This window comes from Chiloscyllium punctatum, chromosome 6, assembly GCF_047496795.1.
Source record: "Chiloscyllium punctatum isolate Juve2018m chromosome 6, sChiPun1.3, whole genome shotgun sequence".
In the NCBI taxonomy this organism is placed as follows: domain Eukaryota; kingdom Metazoa; phylum Chordata; class Chondrichthyes; order Orectolobiformes; family Hemiscylliidae; genus Chiloscyllium; species Chiloscyllium punctatum.
Window position 1 is genome coordinate 33,701,670 of NC_092744.1, and position 18,505 is coordinate 33,720,174.

At 39.5% G+C, this 18,505-nt stretch overlaps 2 protein-coding genes across 2 annotated transcripts in view; both read right to left on the reverse strand.

Moving 5' to 3' along the window:
* Window positions 1-18,505, reverse strand: part of LOC140478649 (uncharacterized) — a gene marked incomplete at its 5' end in the record, with an annotated part of 83,185 nt that overhangs the window by 21,715 nt on the left and 42,965 nt on the right. The window lies entirely within an intron of this gene.
* LOC140478577 (uncharacterized) overlaps window positions 5,065-18,505 on the reverse strand; it is a 49,108-nt gene continuing 35,667 nt past the window's right edge. The window contains exons 17-25 of the mRNA XM_072571798.1: window positions 17,090-17,215; window positions 15,329-15,454; window positions 13,855-13,980; window positions 12,094-12,219; window positions 10,615-10,740; window positions 9,798-9,923; window positions 8,324-8,449; window positions 6,563-6,688; window positions 5,065-5,294 (exon numbers count right to left, since the gene is read on the reverse strand). Coding sequence (XP_072427899.1) covers window positions 5,065-5,294; window positions 6,563-6,688; window positions 8,324-8,449; window positions 9,798-9,923; window positions 10,615-10,740; window positions 12,094-12,219; window positions 13,855-13,980; window positions 15,329-15,454; window positions 17,090-17,215 — 1,238 coding nt within the window. The remainder of the gene's footprint in view (window positions 5,295-6,562; window positions 6,689-8,323; window positions 8,450-9,797; window positions 9,924-10,614; window positions 10,741-12,093; window positions 12,220-13,854; window positions 13,981-15,328; window positions 15,455-17,089; window positions 17,216-18,505) is intronic.

Sequence of the window (18,505 nt, forward strand, 5' to 3'; positions counted from 1 at the left end):
ACCTGTCTGCAAAGCGCATAAGTGTACAGCATTATAACAAGACACTGATTATCTTGGAAGTCAGCAGCTCACAGATCGCAATCGAAATTATTTGATGTCCATTTCACAAAGTGCTCATCTTAAACCATTAATAGCGTAATATGCATGTAATATTTGGATAAAAATATCCTACCATCACAACGTGAAGTGTTTGTTGCGTTGATGCTGTACCCAGGAAGGCAGCTGCATGTGAAGCTTCCAATTGTATTATTGCAGACTTGTTCACAATTCGATGTGTTGGTTGCACATTCATCTATATCTACACAAAAAAGTCCAATTTTTGATCACTGACTTTGTTTGACATTGGACAGTGCCCTAGAAATTTACAGCCCATGGTCTCATTAGTTTCTCAGTTTTCTGTCTTCTGAGAACTAACAACAATACATTTTATGATTTCTCTAAATGAAGTATAATCCCTGGTTCTTCAAGCTTGACCCAGAATTTGAGAGAAAGTAGCCATGATTAGACATGTACATCTGCGTATCCCTCCTATCGTTGCTCACACATATATCAACTAGCCATGTGGGGCCATGTGATTGTATCAGTGACATGACATTTCATTTTCTACACTTTGCCCTCATACCTGCAAGGCTCTAACTACGATTTCTGCTCAACAATAAGATTGGTTAATGGCGAGTTCATGGGCACAAAATGCATAGCTTTTTTGGTCCAATTCAATAATCTGTGAACCCATCACAGCCTGATGTATTCTTTCACCTTTTCCACAACTGACTCTGAATGTAAACAAACTCAACGGCACAGCGACAGGGTTTAAGTTTGAACCTCCTTCTTATTACATACAGATGGAGCTCAAAAGATTTCTTTTCAACCAATATTCATTGACAGAGCTTTGGTTTTTCCTGCTTTATCTCAAATTCCAAAATCATCAATGGATGAGTAAATGTGCAATTAAATATTTCTAGCATCACAAACGGAAGTCTGTGCTGCGGTTGTGCCATTTATTTCGAAGAAACTTGGGGTATGAAGCACCCATTTGTGTTGTTGAAGATGTCAGTGCAAAGTTATGTGATTTTTGAACATTCATCAATGTCGAAGGAAACCTTTCCGATGTTTCCTCCCTTTGCTCCCTCACTATGAGACCAGTCATGCCAATCTACTACTCATGTTTGAAAAATGTTGTGCTGGAAAAACACAGCAGGCCAGGCAGCATCCGAGGAGCAGGAGAATTCCTGAAGGAGGGCTTATGCCCGAAACGTCTGGTACTCCACCATCTGCGGTCCTCACTTTCTCCCAATCTACTACTCATGCTGACTGCACAGCTAGTGCCATGTAAATAGCTTCTCTCATGTAAATATCTTCTGTAAACTGACAACAATACTGTTATCAACTGTCGAAATGAAATATGAACTATGGTTCTGCAAGTTTGACTCAGGATGTTAGAGAAAGTAGCCATGATATGACATGAACACTTGCATATCTCCATTAACTTTTCTCTCAAATATATCACATGACCCGTGCTCCGGTTTCCTCCCACAATACAAAAATGTGCAGGTTAGGTGAATTGGCCATGCTAAGTTTCCCGTAGGGTTAGGTGAAGGGGCAAATGTAGTGGGGTGGGTCTGGCTGGGTTGCACTTTGGCAGGTCGGTGTGGACTTGTTGGGCCCAAGGGTCTGTTTTCACACTGCAAGTAATCTAATCTAATCTAACCATGTGATGTCATGCGACTGTATTAGTGGCATAATTTTTCAATTTCTGCATTTCCATCTCACACCTATAAGGCTCCGACTACACACTTGATATGACACGGATTATCTTGGAACTCATAACCTCACAGCTCACAAATGAAACTGTTTGATGTACATTCCGCAAAGTGGTAATCTTCAATCATTAACAGCGTGATATGCATGTAATGTTTGGATAAAAATGTCCTACCAACACAACGTGAAGTGTTTGTTGCGTTGATGCTGTACCCAGGAAGGCAGCTGCATGTGAAGCTTCCAATTGTATTATTGCAGACTTGTTCACAATTCGATGTGTTGGTTGCGCATTCATCTATATCTACACAAAGAAGTCCAATTTTTGATTACTGTCTTTGTTTGACATTAGACAGTGGCTTAGAAATTTACGTCACATGATCTCATCAGTTTCTCACGACTCTGTTATGTAAATATCTTCTGTAAACTGACGACAATACTTTTATGATCTGTCTAAATGAAATATGAACTATGGTTCTGCAAGCTTGACTCAGAATGTTAGAGAAAGTAGCCATGATTGGAAATCAACAGCTGCATATCTCCATTACCATTTCTCTCAAATATATCACATGATCATGTGATGCCATGCGACTGTATTAGTGGCATAACCTTTCACTTTCTGCACTCCGCCATCACACCTACAAGGCTCCGACTACAACTTCTGCTCAAAAATAGGATTGGTTAATGGTGGGTCGATGGGCACAAAATGTAAAGCTTTTTTGGTCCAAGTTGATAATCTTTGAAACCATCACATACTGATGAATTCTTTCAACTTGTATACAGCTGACTGTGAACTTTGACCAACACAAATGCACAGCGAGAGGGCTTAAGGTTGAACCTCCTTCTTATTTCATTCAGATGAAAAGACTTCTTTTCAACCAATTTTCAGAGACACAGCGTTGGTGTGTCCTGCATTGCTTGAAATTCCAAAATCCTCAATGGATGAGTAAACGTGCAATTAAATATTTCTAGCATCACAAATGGAAGTCTGTGCTGTGGGTGTGGAATTCATTTTGACAATTAGGGGCATGAAGCATCCATTTGTTTTGATGAAGATTTCAGTGGGAATTTATGTGATTTTTGAACATTCATCGATGTCTAAGGAAACCTTTCCGATGCTTCCTCCCTTTGCTCCCTTGCTATGAGACCAGTCTTGCCAATCTACTACTCATGCTGACTGCACCGCCAGTGCAATCTCTTATGTTCATATCCACTCTAAACTGGCAACAATAGATTTCAAAGACATTCCATGAATTGTGAAATATGTTTTCTACTGCTGGGCAAAAGAAACTTCTTGAACATACACATAAACGTGGTTATTCTGTCCTCATCAAGGGGCATTTCTCACCAAGTTTAGTAATATGTGATTAACAGTATGCCCATGAAGAACAAAGCACAATTATGAGCATTAATTGAGAAGTCCTCAGAATGTATAAGAATACGTTGTTTCACAGCACTTAGCGCCATCATGCTGGCATCAACCTGTCTGCAAAGCGCATAAGTGTACAGCATTATAACAAGACACTGATTATCTTGGAAGTCAGCAGCTCACAGATCGCAATTGAAATTATTTGATGTCCATTTCACAAAGTGCTCATCTTAAACCATTAATAGCGTAATATGCATGTAATATTTGGATAAAAATATCCTACCATCACAACGTGAAGTGTTTGTTGCGTTGATGCTGTACCCAGGAAGGCAGCTGCATGTGAAGCTTCCAATTGTATTATTGCAGACTTGTTCACAATTTGATGTGTTGGTTGCACATTCATCTATATCTACACAAAAAAGTCCAATTTTTAATCACTGACTTTGTTTGACATTGAACAGTGCCCTAGAAATTTATATCCCATGGTCTCATTAGTTTCTCAGTTTTCTGTCTTCTGAGAACTAACAACAATACATTTTATGATTTCTCTAAATGAAGTATAATCCCTGGTTCTTCAAGCTTGACCCAGAATTTTTGAGAAAGTAGCCATGATTAGACTTGTACATCTGCGTATACCTACTATCGTTGCTCACAAATATATCAAATGGCCATGTGGGGCCATGTGATTGTATCAGTGACATGACATTTCATTTTCTACACTTTGCCCTCATACCTGCAAGGCTCTAACTACAATTTCTGCTCAACAATAAGATTGGTTAATGGCGAGTTCATGGGCACAAAATGCATAGCTTTTTTGGTCCAATTCAATAATCTGTGAACCCATCACAGCCTGATGTATTCTTTCACCTTTTCCACAACTGACTCTGAATGTAAACAAACTCAACGGCACAGCGACAGGGTTTAAGTTTGAACCTCCTTCTTCATACATATAGATGGAGCTCAAAAGATTTCTTTTCAACCAATATTCATTGACAGAGCTTTGGTTTTTCCTGCTTTGTCCGAAATTCCAAAATCATCAATGGATGAGTAAATGTGCAATTAAATATTTCTAGCATCACAAACGGAACTCTGTGCTGCGGTTGTGCCATTTATTTCGAAGAAATTTGGGGTATGAAGCACCCATTTGTGTTGTTGAAGATGTCAGTGCAATGTTATGTGATTTTTGAACATTAATCGATGTCGAAGGAAACGTTTCCGATTTTTCCTCCCTTTGCTCCCTCGCTATGAGACCAGTCTTGCCAATCTACTAGTCATGTTTGAAAAATGTTGAGCTGGAAAAACACAGCAGGCCAGGCAGCATCCGAGGAGCAGGAGAATTCCTGAAGAAGGGCTTATGCCCGAAACGTCTGGTACTCCAGCATCTGCAGTCCTCACTTTCTCCCAATCTACTACTCATGCTGACTGCACAGCCAGTGTCATGTAAATAGCTTCTCTCATGTAAATATCTTCTGTAAACTGACAACAATACTGTTATCATCCGTCGCAATGAAATATGAACTATGGTTCTGCAAGTTTGACTCAGTATGTTAGAGAAAGTAGCCATGATATGACATGAACACTTGCATATCTCCATTACCTTTTCTCTCAAATATATCACATGACCGGTGCGCCGGTTTCCTCCCACAATACAAAAATGTGCTGGTTAGGTGAATTGGCCATGCTAAGTTTCCCGTAGGGTTAGGTGAAGGGGCAAACGTAGTGGGGTGGGTCTGGGTGGGTTGCGCTTCGGCAGGTCGGTGTGGACTTGTTGGGCCGAAGGGCCTGTTTTCGCACTGCAAGTAATCTAATCTAATCTAACCATGTGATGTCATGCGACTGTATTAGTGGCATAACGTTTCAAATTCTGCATTTCCCCCTCACACCTATAAGGCTCCGACTACAAACTTGAAATGACACTGATTATCTTGGAACTCATAAGCTCACAGCTCACAAATGAAACTGTTTGATGTACATTCCGCAAAGTGGTAATCTTCAATCATTAACAGCGTGATATGCATGTAATATTTGAAGAAAAATGACCTACCATCACAAAGTGAAGTGTTTGTTGCGTTGATGCTGTACCCAGGAAGGCAGCTGCATGTGAAGCTTCCAATTGTATTATTGCAGACTTGTTCACAATTCGATGTGTTGGTTGCGCATTCATCTATATCTACACAAAAAAGTCCAATTTTTGATTACTGTCTTTGTTTGACATTAGACAGTGGCTTAGAAATTTTCGTCACATGATCTCATCAGTTTCTCACGACTCTGTTATGTAAATATCTTCTGTAAACTGACGACAATACTTTTATGATCTGTCTAAATGAAATATGAACGATGGTTCATATATATCACATGATCATGTGATGCCATGCGACTGTATTAGTGGCATAACCTTTCACTTTCTGCACTCCGCCATCACACCTACAAGGCTCCGACTACAACTTCTGCTCAAAAATAGGATTGGTTAATGGTGGGTCGATGGGCACAAAATGTAAAGCTTTTTTGGTCCAAGTTGATAATCTTTGAAACCATCACATACTGATGAATTCTTTCAACTTGTATACAGCTGACTGTGAACTTTGACAAACACAAATGCACAACGAGAGGGTTTAAGGTTGAACCTCCTTCTTATTTCATTCAGATGAAAAGACTTCTTTTCAACCAATTTTCATAGACACAGCGTTGGTGTGTCCTGCATTGCTTGAAATTCCAAAACCCTCAATGGATGAGTAAACGTGCAATTAAATATTTCTAGCATCACAAATGGAAGTCTGTGCTGTGGGTGTGGAATTCATCTTGACAATTAGATGCATGAAGCATCCATTTGTGTTGATGAAGATTTCAGTGCGAATTTATGTGATTTTTGAACATTCATCGATGTCTAAGGAAACCTTTCCGATGCTTCCTCCCTTTGCTCCCTTGCTATGAGACCAGTCTTGCCAATCTACTACTCATGCTGACTGCACCGCCAGTGCAATCTCTTATGTTCATATCCACTCTAAACTGGCAACAATAGATTTCAAAGACATTCCATGAATTGTGAAATATGTTTTCTTGTGCTGGGCGAAAGAAACTTCTTCAAGATACACATAAATGTGGTTATTCTGTCCTCATCAAGGGGCATTTCTCACCAAGTTTAGTAATATGTGATTAACAGTATGCCAATAAAGAACAAAGCACAATTATGAACATTAATTGAGAAGTCCTCAGAATGTATAAGAATACATTGTTTCACAGCACTTAGCGCCATCATACTGGCATCAACCTGTCTGCAAAGCGCATAAGTGTACAGCATTATAACAAGACACTGATTATCTTGCAAGTCAGCAGCTCACAGATCGCAATCGAAATTATTTGATGTCCATTTCACAAAGTGCTCATCCTAAACCATTAATAGCGTAATATGCATGTAATATTTGGATAAAAATATCCTACCATCACAATGTGAAGTGTTTGTTGCGTTGATGCTGTACCCAGGAAGGCAGCTGCATGTGAAGCTTCCAATTGTATTATTGCAGACTTGTTCACAATTCGATGTGTTGGTTGCACATTCATCATTATCTACACAAAAAAGTCCAATTTTTGATCACTGACTTTGTTTGACATTGGACAGTGCCCTAGAAATTTACATCCCATGGTCTCATTAGTTTCTCAGTTTTCTGTCTTCTGAGAACTAACAACAATACATTTTATGATTTCTCTAAATGAAGTATAATCCCTGGTTCTTCAAGCTTGACCCAGAATTTTAGAGAAAGTAGCCATGATTAGACATGTACATCTGCGTATACCTCCTATCGTTGCTCACAAATATATCAAATGGCCATGTGGGGCCATGTGATTGTATCAGTGACATGACATTTCATTTTCTACACTTTGCCCTCATACCTGCAAGGCTCTAACTACAATTTCTGCTCAACAATAAGATTGGTTAATAGCGAGTTCATGGGCACAAAATGCATAGCTTTTTTGGTCCAATTCAATAATCTGTGAACCCATCACAGCCTGATGTATTCTTTCACCTTTTCCACAACTGACTCTGAATGTGAACAAACTCAACGGCACAGCGACAGGGTTTAAGTTTGAACCTCCTTCTTATTACATACAGATGGAGCTCAAAAGATTTCTTTTCAACCAATATTCATTGACAGAGCTTTGGTTTTTCCTGCTTTGTCTGAAATTCCAAAATCAGCAATGGATGAGTAAATGTGCAATTGAATATTTCTAGCATCACAAACGGAAGTCTGTGCTGCGGTTGTGCCATTTATTTCGAAGAAACTTGGGGTATGAAGCACCCATTTGTGTTGTTGAAGATGTCAGTGCAAAGTTATGTGATTTTTAAACATTCATCAATGTCGAAGGAAACCTTTCCGATGTTTCCTCCCTTTGCTCCCTCGCTATGAGACCAGTCTTGCCAATCTACTACTCATGTTTGAAAAATGTTGTGCTGGAAAAACACAGCAGGCCAGGCAGCATCCAAGGAGCAGGAGAATTCCAGAAGAAGGGCTTATGCCCGAAACGTCTGGTACTCCAGCATCTGCAGTCCTCACTTTCTCCCAATCTACTACTCATGCTGACTGCACAGCCAGTGCCATGTAAATAGCTTCTCTCATGTAAATATCTTCTGCAAACTGACAACAATACTGTTATCATCTGTCGAAATGAAATATGAACTATGGTTCTGCAAGTTTGACTCAGTATGTTAGAGAAAGTAGCCGTGATATGACATGAACACTTGCATATCTCCATTACCTTTTCTCTCAAATATATCACATGACCCGTGCGTCGGTTTCCTCCCACAATACAAAAATGTGCAGGTTAGGTGAATTGGCCATGCTAAGTTTCCCGTAGGGTTAGGTGAAGGGGCAAATGTAGTGGGGTGGGTCTGGGTGGGTTGCGCTTCGGCAGGTCGGTGTGGACTTGTTGGGCCGAAGGGCCTGTTTTCGCACTGCAAATAATCTAATCTAATCTAACCATTTGATGTCATGCGACTGTATTAGTGGCATAATTTTTCACTTTCTGCATTTCCCCCTCACAGTTATAAGGCTCCGACTACACACTTGAAATGACACGGATTATCTTGGAAATCATAACCTCACAGCTCACAAATGAAACTGTTTGATGTACATTCCGCAAAGTGGTAATTTTCAATCATTAACAGCGTGATATGCATGTAATATTTGGATAAAAATGTCCTACCATCACAAAGTGAAGTGTTTGTTGCGTTGATGCTGTACCCAGGAAGGCAGCTGCATGTGAAGCTTCCAATTGTATTATTGCAGACTTGTTCACAATTCGATGTGTTGGTTGCGCATTCATCTATATCTACACAAAAAAGTCCAATTTTTGATTACTGTCTTTGTTTGACATTAGACAGTGGTTTAGAAATTTACGTCACATGATCTCATCAGTTTCTCACGACTCTGTTTTGTAAATATCTTCTGTAAACTGACGACAATACTTTTATGATCTGTCTAAATGAAATATGAACTATGGTTCTGCAAGCTTGACTCAGAATGTTAGAGAAAGTAGCCATGATTGGAAATCAACAGCTGCATATCTCCATTACCTTTTCTCTCAAATATATCACATGGCCATGTGATGCCATGCGACTGTATTAGTGGCATAACCTTTCACTTTCTGCACTCCGCCATCACACCTACAAGGCTCCGACTACAACTTCTGCTCAAAAATAGGATTGGTTAATGGTGGGTCGATGGGTACAAAATGTAAACCTTTTTTGGTCCAAGTTGATAATCTTTGAAAACATCACATACTGATGGATTCTTTCACCTTGTATACAGCTGACTGTGAACTTTGACAAACACAAATGCACAGCGAGAGGGTTTAAGGTTGAACCTCCTTTGTATTTCATTCAGATGAAAAGACTTCTTTTCAACTAATTTTCATAGACACAGTGTTGGTGTGTCCTGCATTGCTTGAAATTCCAAAATCCTCAATGGATGAGTAAACGTGCAATTAAATATTTCTAGCATCACAAATGGAAGTCTGTGCTGTGGGTGTGGAATTCATTTTGACAATTAGGGGCATGAAGCATCCATTTGTGTTGATGAAGATTTCAGTGCGAATTTATGTGATTTTTGAACATTCATCGATGTCTAAGGAAACCTTTCCGATGCTTCCTCACTTTGCTTCCTTGCTATGAGACCAGTCTTGCCAATCTACTACTCATGCTGACTGCACCGCCACTGCAATCTCTTATGTTCATATCCACTCTAAACTGGCAACAATAGATTTCAAAGACATTCCATGAATTGTGAAATATGTTTTCTTCTGCTGGGCGAAAGAAACTTCTTCAACATACACATAAATGTGGTTATTCTGTCCTCATCAAGGGGCATTTCTCACCAAGTTTAGTAATATGTGATTAACAGTATGCCAATAAAGAACAAAGCACAATTATGAGCATTAATTGAGAAGTCCTCAGAATGTATAAGAATACATTGTTTCACAGCACTTAGCGCCATCATACTGGCATTAACCTGTCTGCAAAGCGCATAAGTGTACAGCATTATAACAAGACACTGATTATCTTGGAAGTCAGCAGCTCACAGATCGCAATCGAAATTATTTGATGTCCATTTCACAATGTGCTCATCTTAAACCATTAACAGCGTAATATGCATGTAATATTTGGATAAAAATATCCTACCATCACAATGTGAAGTGTTTGTTGCGTTGATGCTGTACCCAGGAAGGCAGCTGCATGTGAAGCTTCCAATTGTATTATTGCAGACTTGTTCACAATTCGATGTGTTGGTAGCGCATTCATCTATATCTACACAAAAAAGTCCAATTTTTGATTACTGTCTTTGTTTGACATTAGACAGTGGCTTAGAAATTTACGTCACATGATCTAATCAGTTTCTCACGACTCTGTTATGTAAATATCTTCTGTAAACTGACGACAATACTTTTATGATCTGTCTAAATGAAATATGAACTATGGTTCTGCAAGTTTGACTCAGTATGTTAGAGAAAGTAGCCATGATATGACATGAACACTTGCATATCTCCATTACCTTTTCTCTCAAATATATCACATGACCCGTGCGCCGGTTTCCTCCCACAATGCAAAAATGTGCAGGTTAGGTGAATTGGCCATGCTAAGTTTCCCGTAGGGTTAGGTGAAGGGGCAAATGTAGTGGGGTGGGTCTGGCTGGGTTGCACTTTGGCAGGTCGGTGTGGACTTTTTGGGCCGAAGGGTATGTTTTCACACTGCAAGTAATCTAATCTAATCTAACCATTTGATGTCATGCGACTGTATTAGTGGCATAACTTTTCACTTTCTGCATTTCCCCCTCACACCTATAAGGCTCCGACTACAAACTTGAAATGACACTGATTATCTTGGAACTCATAAGCTCACAGCTCACAAATGAAACTGTTTGATGTACATTCCGCAAAGTGGAAATCTTCAATCATTAACAGCGTGATATGCATGTAATATTTGGAGCAAAATGTCCTACCATCACAAAGTGAAGTGTTTGTTGCGTTGATGCTGTACCCAGGAAGGCAGCTGCATGTGAAGCTTCCAATTGTATTATTGCAGACTTGTTCACAATTCGATGTGTTGGTTGCGCATTCATCTATATCTACACAAAAAAGTCCAATTTTTGATTACTGTCTTTGTTTGACAATAGACAGTGGCTTAGAAATTTACGTCACATGATCTCATCAGTTTCTCATGACTCTGTTATGTAAATATCTTCTGTAAACTGACGACAATACTTTTATGATCTGTCTAAATGAAATATGAACTATGGTTCTGCAAGCTTGACTCAGAATGTTAGAGAAAGTAGCCATGATTGGAAATCAACAGCTGCATATCTCCATTACCTTTTCTCTCAAATATATCACATGACCATGTGATGCCATGCGACTGTATTAGTGGCATAACCTTTCACTTTCTGCACTCCGCCATCACACCTACAATGCTCCGACAACAACTTCTGCTCAAAAATAGGATTGGTTAATGGTGGGTCGATGGGTACAAAATGTAAAGCTTTTTTGGTCCAAGTTGATAATCTTTGAAACCATCACATACTGATGAATTCTTTCACCTTGTATACAGCTGACTGTGAACTTTGACAAACACGAATGCACAGCGAGAGGGTTTAAGGTTGAACCTCCTTCGTATTTCATTCAGATGAAATGACTTCTTTTCAACCAATTTTCATAGACACAGCGTTGGTGTGTCCTGCATTGCTTGAAATTCCAAAATCCTCAATGGATGAGTAAACGTGCAATTAAATATTTCTAGCATCACAAATGGAAGTCTGTGCTGTGGGTGTGGAATTCATTTTGACAATTAGGGGCATGAAGCATCCATTTGTGTTGATGAAGATTTCAGTGAGAATTTATGTGATTTTTGAACATTCATCGATGTCTAAGGAAACCTTTCCGATGCTTCCTCCCTTTGCTCCCTTGCTATGAGACCAGTCTTGCCAATCTACTACTCATGCTGACTGCACCGCCAGTGCAATCTCTTATGTTCATATCCACTCTAAACTGGCAACAATAGATTTCAAAGACATTCCATGAATTGTGAAATATGTTTTCTTCTGCTGGGCAAAAGAAACTTCTTGAACATACACATAAACGTGGTTATTCTGTCCTCATGAAGGGACATTTCTCACCAAGTTAAGTAATATGTGATTAGCATTAACAGTATGCCCATGAAGAACAAAGCACAATTATGAGCATTAATTGAGAAGTCCTCAGAATGTATCAGAATACGTTGTTTCACATCACTTAGCACATCATACTGGCATCAACCTGTCTGCAAAGCGCATAAGTGTACAGCATTATAACAAGACACTGATTATCTTGGAAGTCAGCAGCTCACAGATCGCAATCGAAATTATTTGATGTCCATTTCACAAAGTGCTCATCTTAAACCATGAATAGCGTAATATGCATGTAATATTTGGATAAAAATATCCTACCATCACAACGTGAAGTGATTGTTGCATTGATGCTGTACCCAGGAAGGCAGCTGCATGTGAAGCTTCCAATTGTATTATTGCAGACTTGTTCACAATTCGATGTGTTGGTTGTGCATTCATCTATATCTACACAAAAAAGTCCAATTTTTGATCACTGACTTTGTTTGACATTGGACAGTGCCCTAGAAATTTACATCCCATGGTCTCATTAGTTTCTCAGTTTTCTGTCTTCTGAGAACTAACAACAATACATTTTATGATTTCTCTAAATGAAGTATAATCCCTGGTTCTTCAAGCTTGACCCAGAATTTTCGAGAAAGTAGCCATGATTAGACATGTACATCTGCGTATACCTAATATCGTTGCTCACAAATATATCAAATGGCCATGTGGGGCCATGTGATTGTATCAGTGACATGACATTTCATTTTCTACACTTTGCCCTCATACCTGCAAGGCTCTAACTACGATTTCTGCTCAACAATAAGATTGGTTAATGGTGAGTTCATGGGCACAAAATGCATAGCTTTTTTGGTCCAATTCAATAATCTGTGAACCCATCACAGCCTGATGTATTCTTTCACCTTTTCCACAACTGACTCTGAACGTAAACAAACTCAACGGCACAGCGACAGGGTTTAAGTTTGAACCTCCTTCTTATTACATATAGATGGAGCTCAAAAGATTTCTTTTCAACCAATATTCATTGACAGAGCTTTGGTTTTTCCTGCTTTGTCCGAAATTCCAAAATCATCAATGGATGAGTAAATGTGCAATTAAATATTTCTAGCATCACAAACGGAACTCTGTGCTGCGGTTGTGCCATTTATTTCGAAGAAACTTGGGGTATGAAGCACCCATTTGTGTTGTTGAAGATGTCAGTGCAAAGTTATGTGATTTTTGAACATTCATCGATGTCGAAGGAAACGTTTCCGATGTTTCCTCCCTTTGCTCCCTCGCTATGAGACCAGTCTTGCCAATCTAGTACTCATGTTTGAAAAATGTTGTGCTGGAAAAACACAGCAGGCCAGGCAGCATCCGAGGAGCAGGAGAATTCCTGAAGAAGGGCTTATGCCCGAAACGTCTGGTACTCCAGCATCTGCGGTCCTCACTTTCTCCCAATCAACTACTCATGCTGACTGCACAGCCAGTGCCATGTAAATAGCTTCTCTAATGTCAACATCTTCTGGAAATTAACAACAATACTGTTATCATCTGTCGCAATGAAATATGAACTATGGTTCTGCAAGTTTGACTCAGTATGTTAGAGAAAGTAGCCATGATATGACATGAACACTTGCATATCTCCATTACCTTTTCTCTCAAATATATCACATGACCGGTGCGCCGGTTTCCTCCCACAATACAAAAATGTGCTGGTTAGGTGAATTGGCCATGCTAAGTTTCCCGTAGGGTTAGGTGAAGGGGCAAACGTAGTGGGGTGGGTCTGGGTGGGTTGCGCTTCGGCAGGTCGGTGTGGACTTGTTGGGCCGAAGGGCCTGTTTTCGCACTGCAAGTAATCTAATCTAATCTAACCATGTGATGTCATGCGACTGTATTAGTGGCATAACGTTTCAAATTCTGCATTTCCCCCTCACACCTATAAGGCTCCGACTACAAACTTGAAATGACACTGATTATCTTGGAACTCATAAGCTCACAGCTCACAAATGAAACTGTTTGATGTACATTCCGCAAAGTGGTAATCTTCAATCATTAACAGCGTGATATGCATGTAATATTTGAAGAAAAATGACCTACCATCACAAAGTGAAGTGTTTGTTGCGTTGATGCTGTACCCAGGAAGGCAGCTGCATGTGAAGCTTCCAATTGTATTATTGCAGACTTGTTCACAATTCGATGTGTTGGTTGCGCATTCATCTATATCTACACAAAAAAGTCCAATTTTTGATTACTGTCTTTGTTTGACATTAGACAGTGGTTTAGAAATTTACGTCACATGATCTCATCAGTTTCTCACGACTCTGTTATGTAAATATCTTCTGTAAACTGACGACAATACTTTTATGATCTGTCTAAATGAAATATGAACTATGGTTCTGCAAGCTTGACTCAGAATGTTAGAGAAAGTAGCCATGATTGGAAATCAACAGCTGCATATCTCCATTACCTTTTCTCTCAAATATATCACATGGCCATGTGATGCCATGCGACTGTATTAGTGGCATAACCTTTCACTTTCTGCACTCCGCCATCACACCTACAAGGCTCCGACTACAACTTCTGCTCAAAAATAGGATTGGTTAATGGTGGGTCGATGGGCACAAAATGTAAAGCTTTTTTGGTCCAAGTTGATAATCTTTGAAAACATCACATACTGATGAATTCTTTCACCTTGTATACAGCTGACTGTGAACTTTGACAAACACAAATGCACAGCGAGAGGGTTTAAGGTTGAACCTCCTTCTTATTTCATTCAGATGAAAAGACTTCTTTTCAACCAATTTTCATAGACACAGCGTTGGTGTGTCCTGCATTGCTTGAAATTCCAAAACCCTCAATGGATGAGTAAACGTGCAATTAAATATTTCTAGCATCACAAATGGAAGTCTGTGCTGTGGGTGTGGAATTCATTTTGACAATTAGGGGCATGAAGCATCCATTTGTGTTGATGAAGATTTCAGTGCGAATTTATGTGATTTTTGAACATTCATCGATGTCTAAGGAAACCTTTCCGATGCTTCCTCACTTTGCTTCCTTGCTATGAGACCTGTCTTGCCAATCTACTACTCATGCTGACTGCACCGCCACTGCAATCTCTTATGTTCATATCCACTCTAAACTGGCAACAATAGATTTCAAAGACATTCCATGAATTGTGAAATATGTTTTCTTCTGCTGGGCGAAAGAAACTTCTTCAACATACACATAAACGTGGTTATTCTGTCCTCATCAATGGGCATTTCTCACCAAGTTTAGTAATATGTGATTAACAGTATGCCAATAAAGAACAAAGCACAATTATGAGCATTAATTGAGAAGTCCTCAGAATGTATAAGAATACATTGTTTCACAGCACTTAGCGCCATCATACTGGCATCAACCTGTCTGCAAAGCGCATAAGTGTACAGCATTATAACAAGACACTGATTATCTTGCAAGTCAGCAGCTCACAGATCGCAATCGAAATTATTTGATGTCCATTTCACAAAGTGCTCATCTTAAACCATTAATAGTGTAATATGCATGTAATATTTGGATAAAAATATCCTACCATCACAATGTGAAGTGTTTGTTGCGTTGATGCTGTACCCAGGAAGGCAGCTGCATGTGAAGCTTCCAATTGTATTATTGCAGACTTGTTCACAATTCGATGTGTTGGTTGCACATTCATCTATATCTACACAAAAAAGTCCAATTTTTGATCACTGACTTTGTTTGACATTGGACAGTGCCCTAGAAATTTACATCCCATGGTCTCATTAGTTTCTCAGTTTTCTGTCTTCTGAGAACTAACAACAATACATTTTATGATTTCTCTAAATGAAGTATAATCCCTGGTTCTTCAAGCTTGACCCAGAATGTTAGAGAAAGTAGCCATGATTAGACATGTACATCTGCGTATACCTAATATCGTTGCTCACAAATATATCAAATGGCCATGTGGGGCCATGTGATTGTATCAGTGACATGACATTTCATTTTCTACACTTTGCCCTCATACCTGCAAGGCTCTAACTACAATTTCTGCTCAACAATAAGATTGGTTAATGGCGAGTTCATGGGCACAAAATGCATAGCTTTTTTGGTCCAATTCAATAATCTGTGAACCCATCACAGCCTGATGTATTCTTTCACCTTTTCCACAACTGACTCTGAATGTGAACAAACTCAACGGCACAGCGACAGGGTTTAAGTTTGAACCTCCTTCTTATTACATACAGATGGAGCTCAAAAGATTTCTTTTCAACCAATATTCATTGACAGAGCTTTGGTTTTTCCTGCTTTGTCTGAAATTCCAAAATCAGCAATGGATGAGTAAATGTGCAATTAAATATTTCTAGCATCACAAACGGAAGTCTGTGCTGCGGTTGTGCCATTTATTTCGAAGAAACTTGGGGTATGAAGCACCCATTTGTGTTGTTGAAGATGTCAGTGCAAAGTTATGTGATTTTTAAACATTCATCAATGTCGAAGGAAACCTTTCCGATGTGTCCTCCCTTTGCTCCCTCGCTATGAGACCAGTCTTGCCAATCTACTACTCATGTTTGAAAAATGTTGTGCTGGAAAAACACAGCAGGCCAGGCAGCATCCGAGGAGCAGGAGAATTCCAGAAGAAGGGCTTATGCCCGAAACGTCTGGTACTCCAGCATCTGCAGTCCTCACTTTCTCCCAATCTACTACTCATGCTGACTGCACAGCCAGTGCCATGTAAATAGCTTCTCTCATGTAAATATCTTCTGCAAACTGACAACAATACTGTTATCATCCGTCGCAATGAAATATGAACTATGGTTCTGCAAGTTTGACTCAGTATGTTAGAGAAAGTAGCCATGATATGACATGAACACTTGCATATCTCCATTACCTTTTCTCTCAAATATATCACATGACCGGTGCGCCGGTTTCCTCCCACAATACAAAAATGTGCAGGTTAGGTGAATTGGCCATGCCAAGTTTCCCGTAGGGTTAGGTGAAGGGGCAAATGTAGTGGGGTGGGTCTGGGTGGGTTGCGCTTCGGCAGGTCGGTGTGGACTTGTTGGGCCGAAGGGCCTGTTTTCGCACTGCAAGTAATCTAATCTAATCTAACCATTTGATGTCATGCGACTGTATTAGTGGCATAATTTTTCACTTTCTGCATTTCCCCCTCACACCTATAAGGCTCCGACTACACACTTGAAATGACACGGATTATCTTGGAAATCATAAGCTCACAGCTCACAAATGAAACTGTTTGATGTACATTCCGCAAAGTGGTAATCTTCAATCATTAACAGCGTGATATGCATGTAATATTTGGATAAAAATGTCCTACCAACACAACGTGAAGTGTTTGTTGCGTTGATGCTGTACCCAGGAAGGCAGCTGCATGTGAAGCTTCCAATTGTATTATTGCAGACTTGTTCACAATTCGATGTGTTGGTTGCGCATTCATCTATATCTACACAAAAAAGTCCAATTTTTGATTACTGTCTTTGTTTGACATTAGACAGTGGTTTAGAAATTTACGTCACATGATCTCATCAGTTTCTCACGACTCTGTTATGTAAATATCTTCTGTAAACTGACGACAATACTTTTATGATCTGTCTAAATGAAATATGAACTATGGTTCTGCAAGCTTGACTCAGAATGTTAGAGAAAGTAGCCATGATTGGAAATCAACAGCTGGATATCTCCATTACCTTTTCTCTCAAATATATCACATGGCCATGTGATGCCATGCGACTGTATTAGTGGCATAACCTTTCACTTTCTGCACTCCGCCATCACACCTACAAGGCTCCGACTACAACTTCTGCTCAAAAATAGGATTGGTTAATGGTGGGTCGATGGGCACAAAATGTAAAGCTTTTTTGGTCCAAGTTGATAATCTTTGAAAACATCACATACTGATGAATTCTTTCACCTTGTATACAGCTGACTGTGAACTTTGACAAACACAAATGCACAGCGAGAGGGTTTAAGGTTGAACCTCCTTTGTATTTCATTCAGATGAAAAGACTTCTTTTCAACCAATTTTCATAGACACAGCGTTGGTGTGTCCTGCATTGCTTGAAATTCCAAAACCCTCAATGGATGAGTAAACGTGCAATTAAATATTTCTAGCATCACAAATGGAAGTCTGTGCTGTGGGTGTGGAATTCATTTTGACAATTAGGGGCATGAAGCATCCATTTGTGTTGATGAAGATTTCAGTGCGAATTTATGTGATTTTTGAACATTCATCGATGTCTAAGGAAACCTTTCCGATGCTTCCTCACTTTGCTCCCTTGCTATGAGACCAGTCTTGCCAATCTACTACTCATGCTGACTGCACCGCCACTGCAATCTCTTATGTTCATATCCACTCTAAACTGGCAACAATAGATTTCAAAGACATTCCATGAATTGTGAAATATGTTTTCTTCTGCTGGGCGAAAGAAACTTCTTGAACATACACATAAACGTGGTTATTCTGTCCTCATCAATGGGCATTTCTCACCAAGTTTAGTAATATGTGATTAACAGTATGCCAATAAAGAACAAAGCACAATTATGAGCATTAATTGAGAAGTCCTCAGAATGTATAAGAATACATTGTTTCACAGCACTTAGCGCCATCATACTGGCATTAACCTGTCTGCAAAGCGCATAAGTGTACAGCATTATAACAAGACACTGATTATCTTGGAAGTCAGCAGCTCACAGATCGCAATCGAAATTATTTGATGTCCATTTCACAATGTGC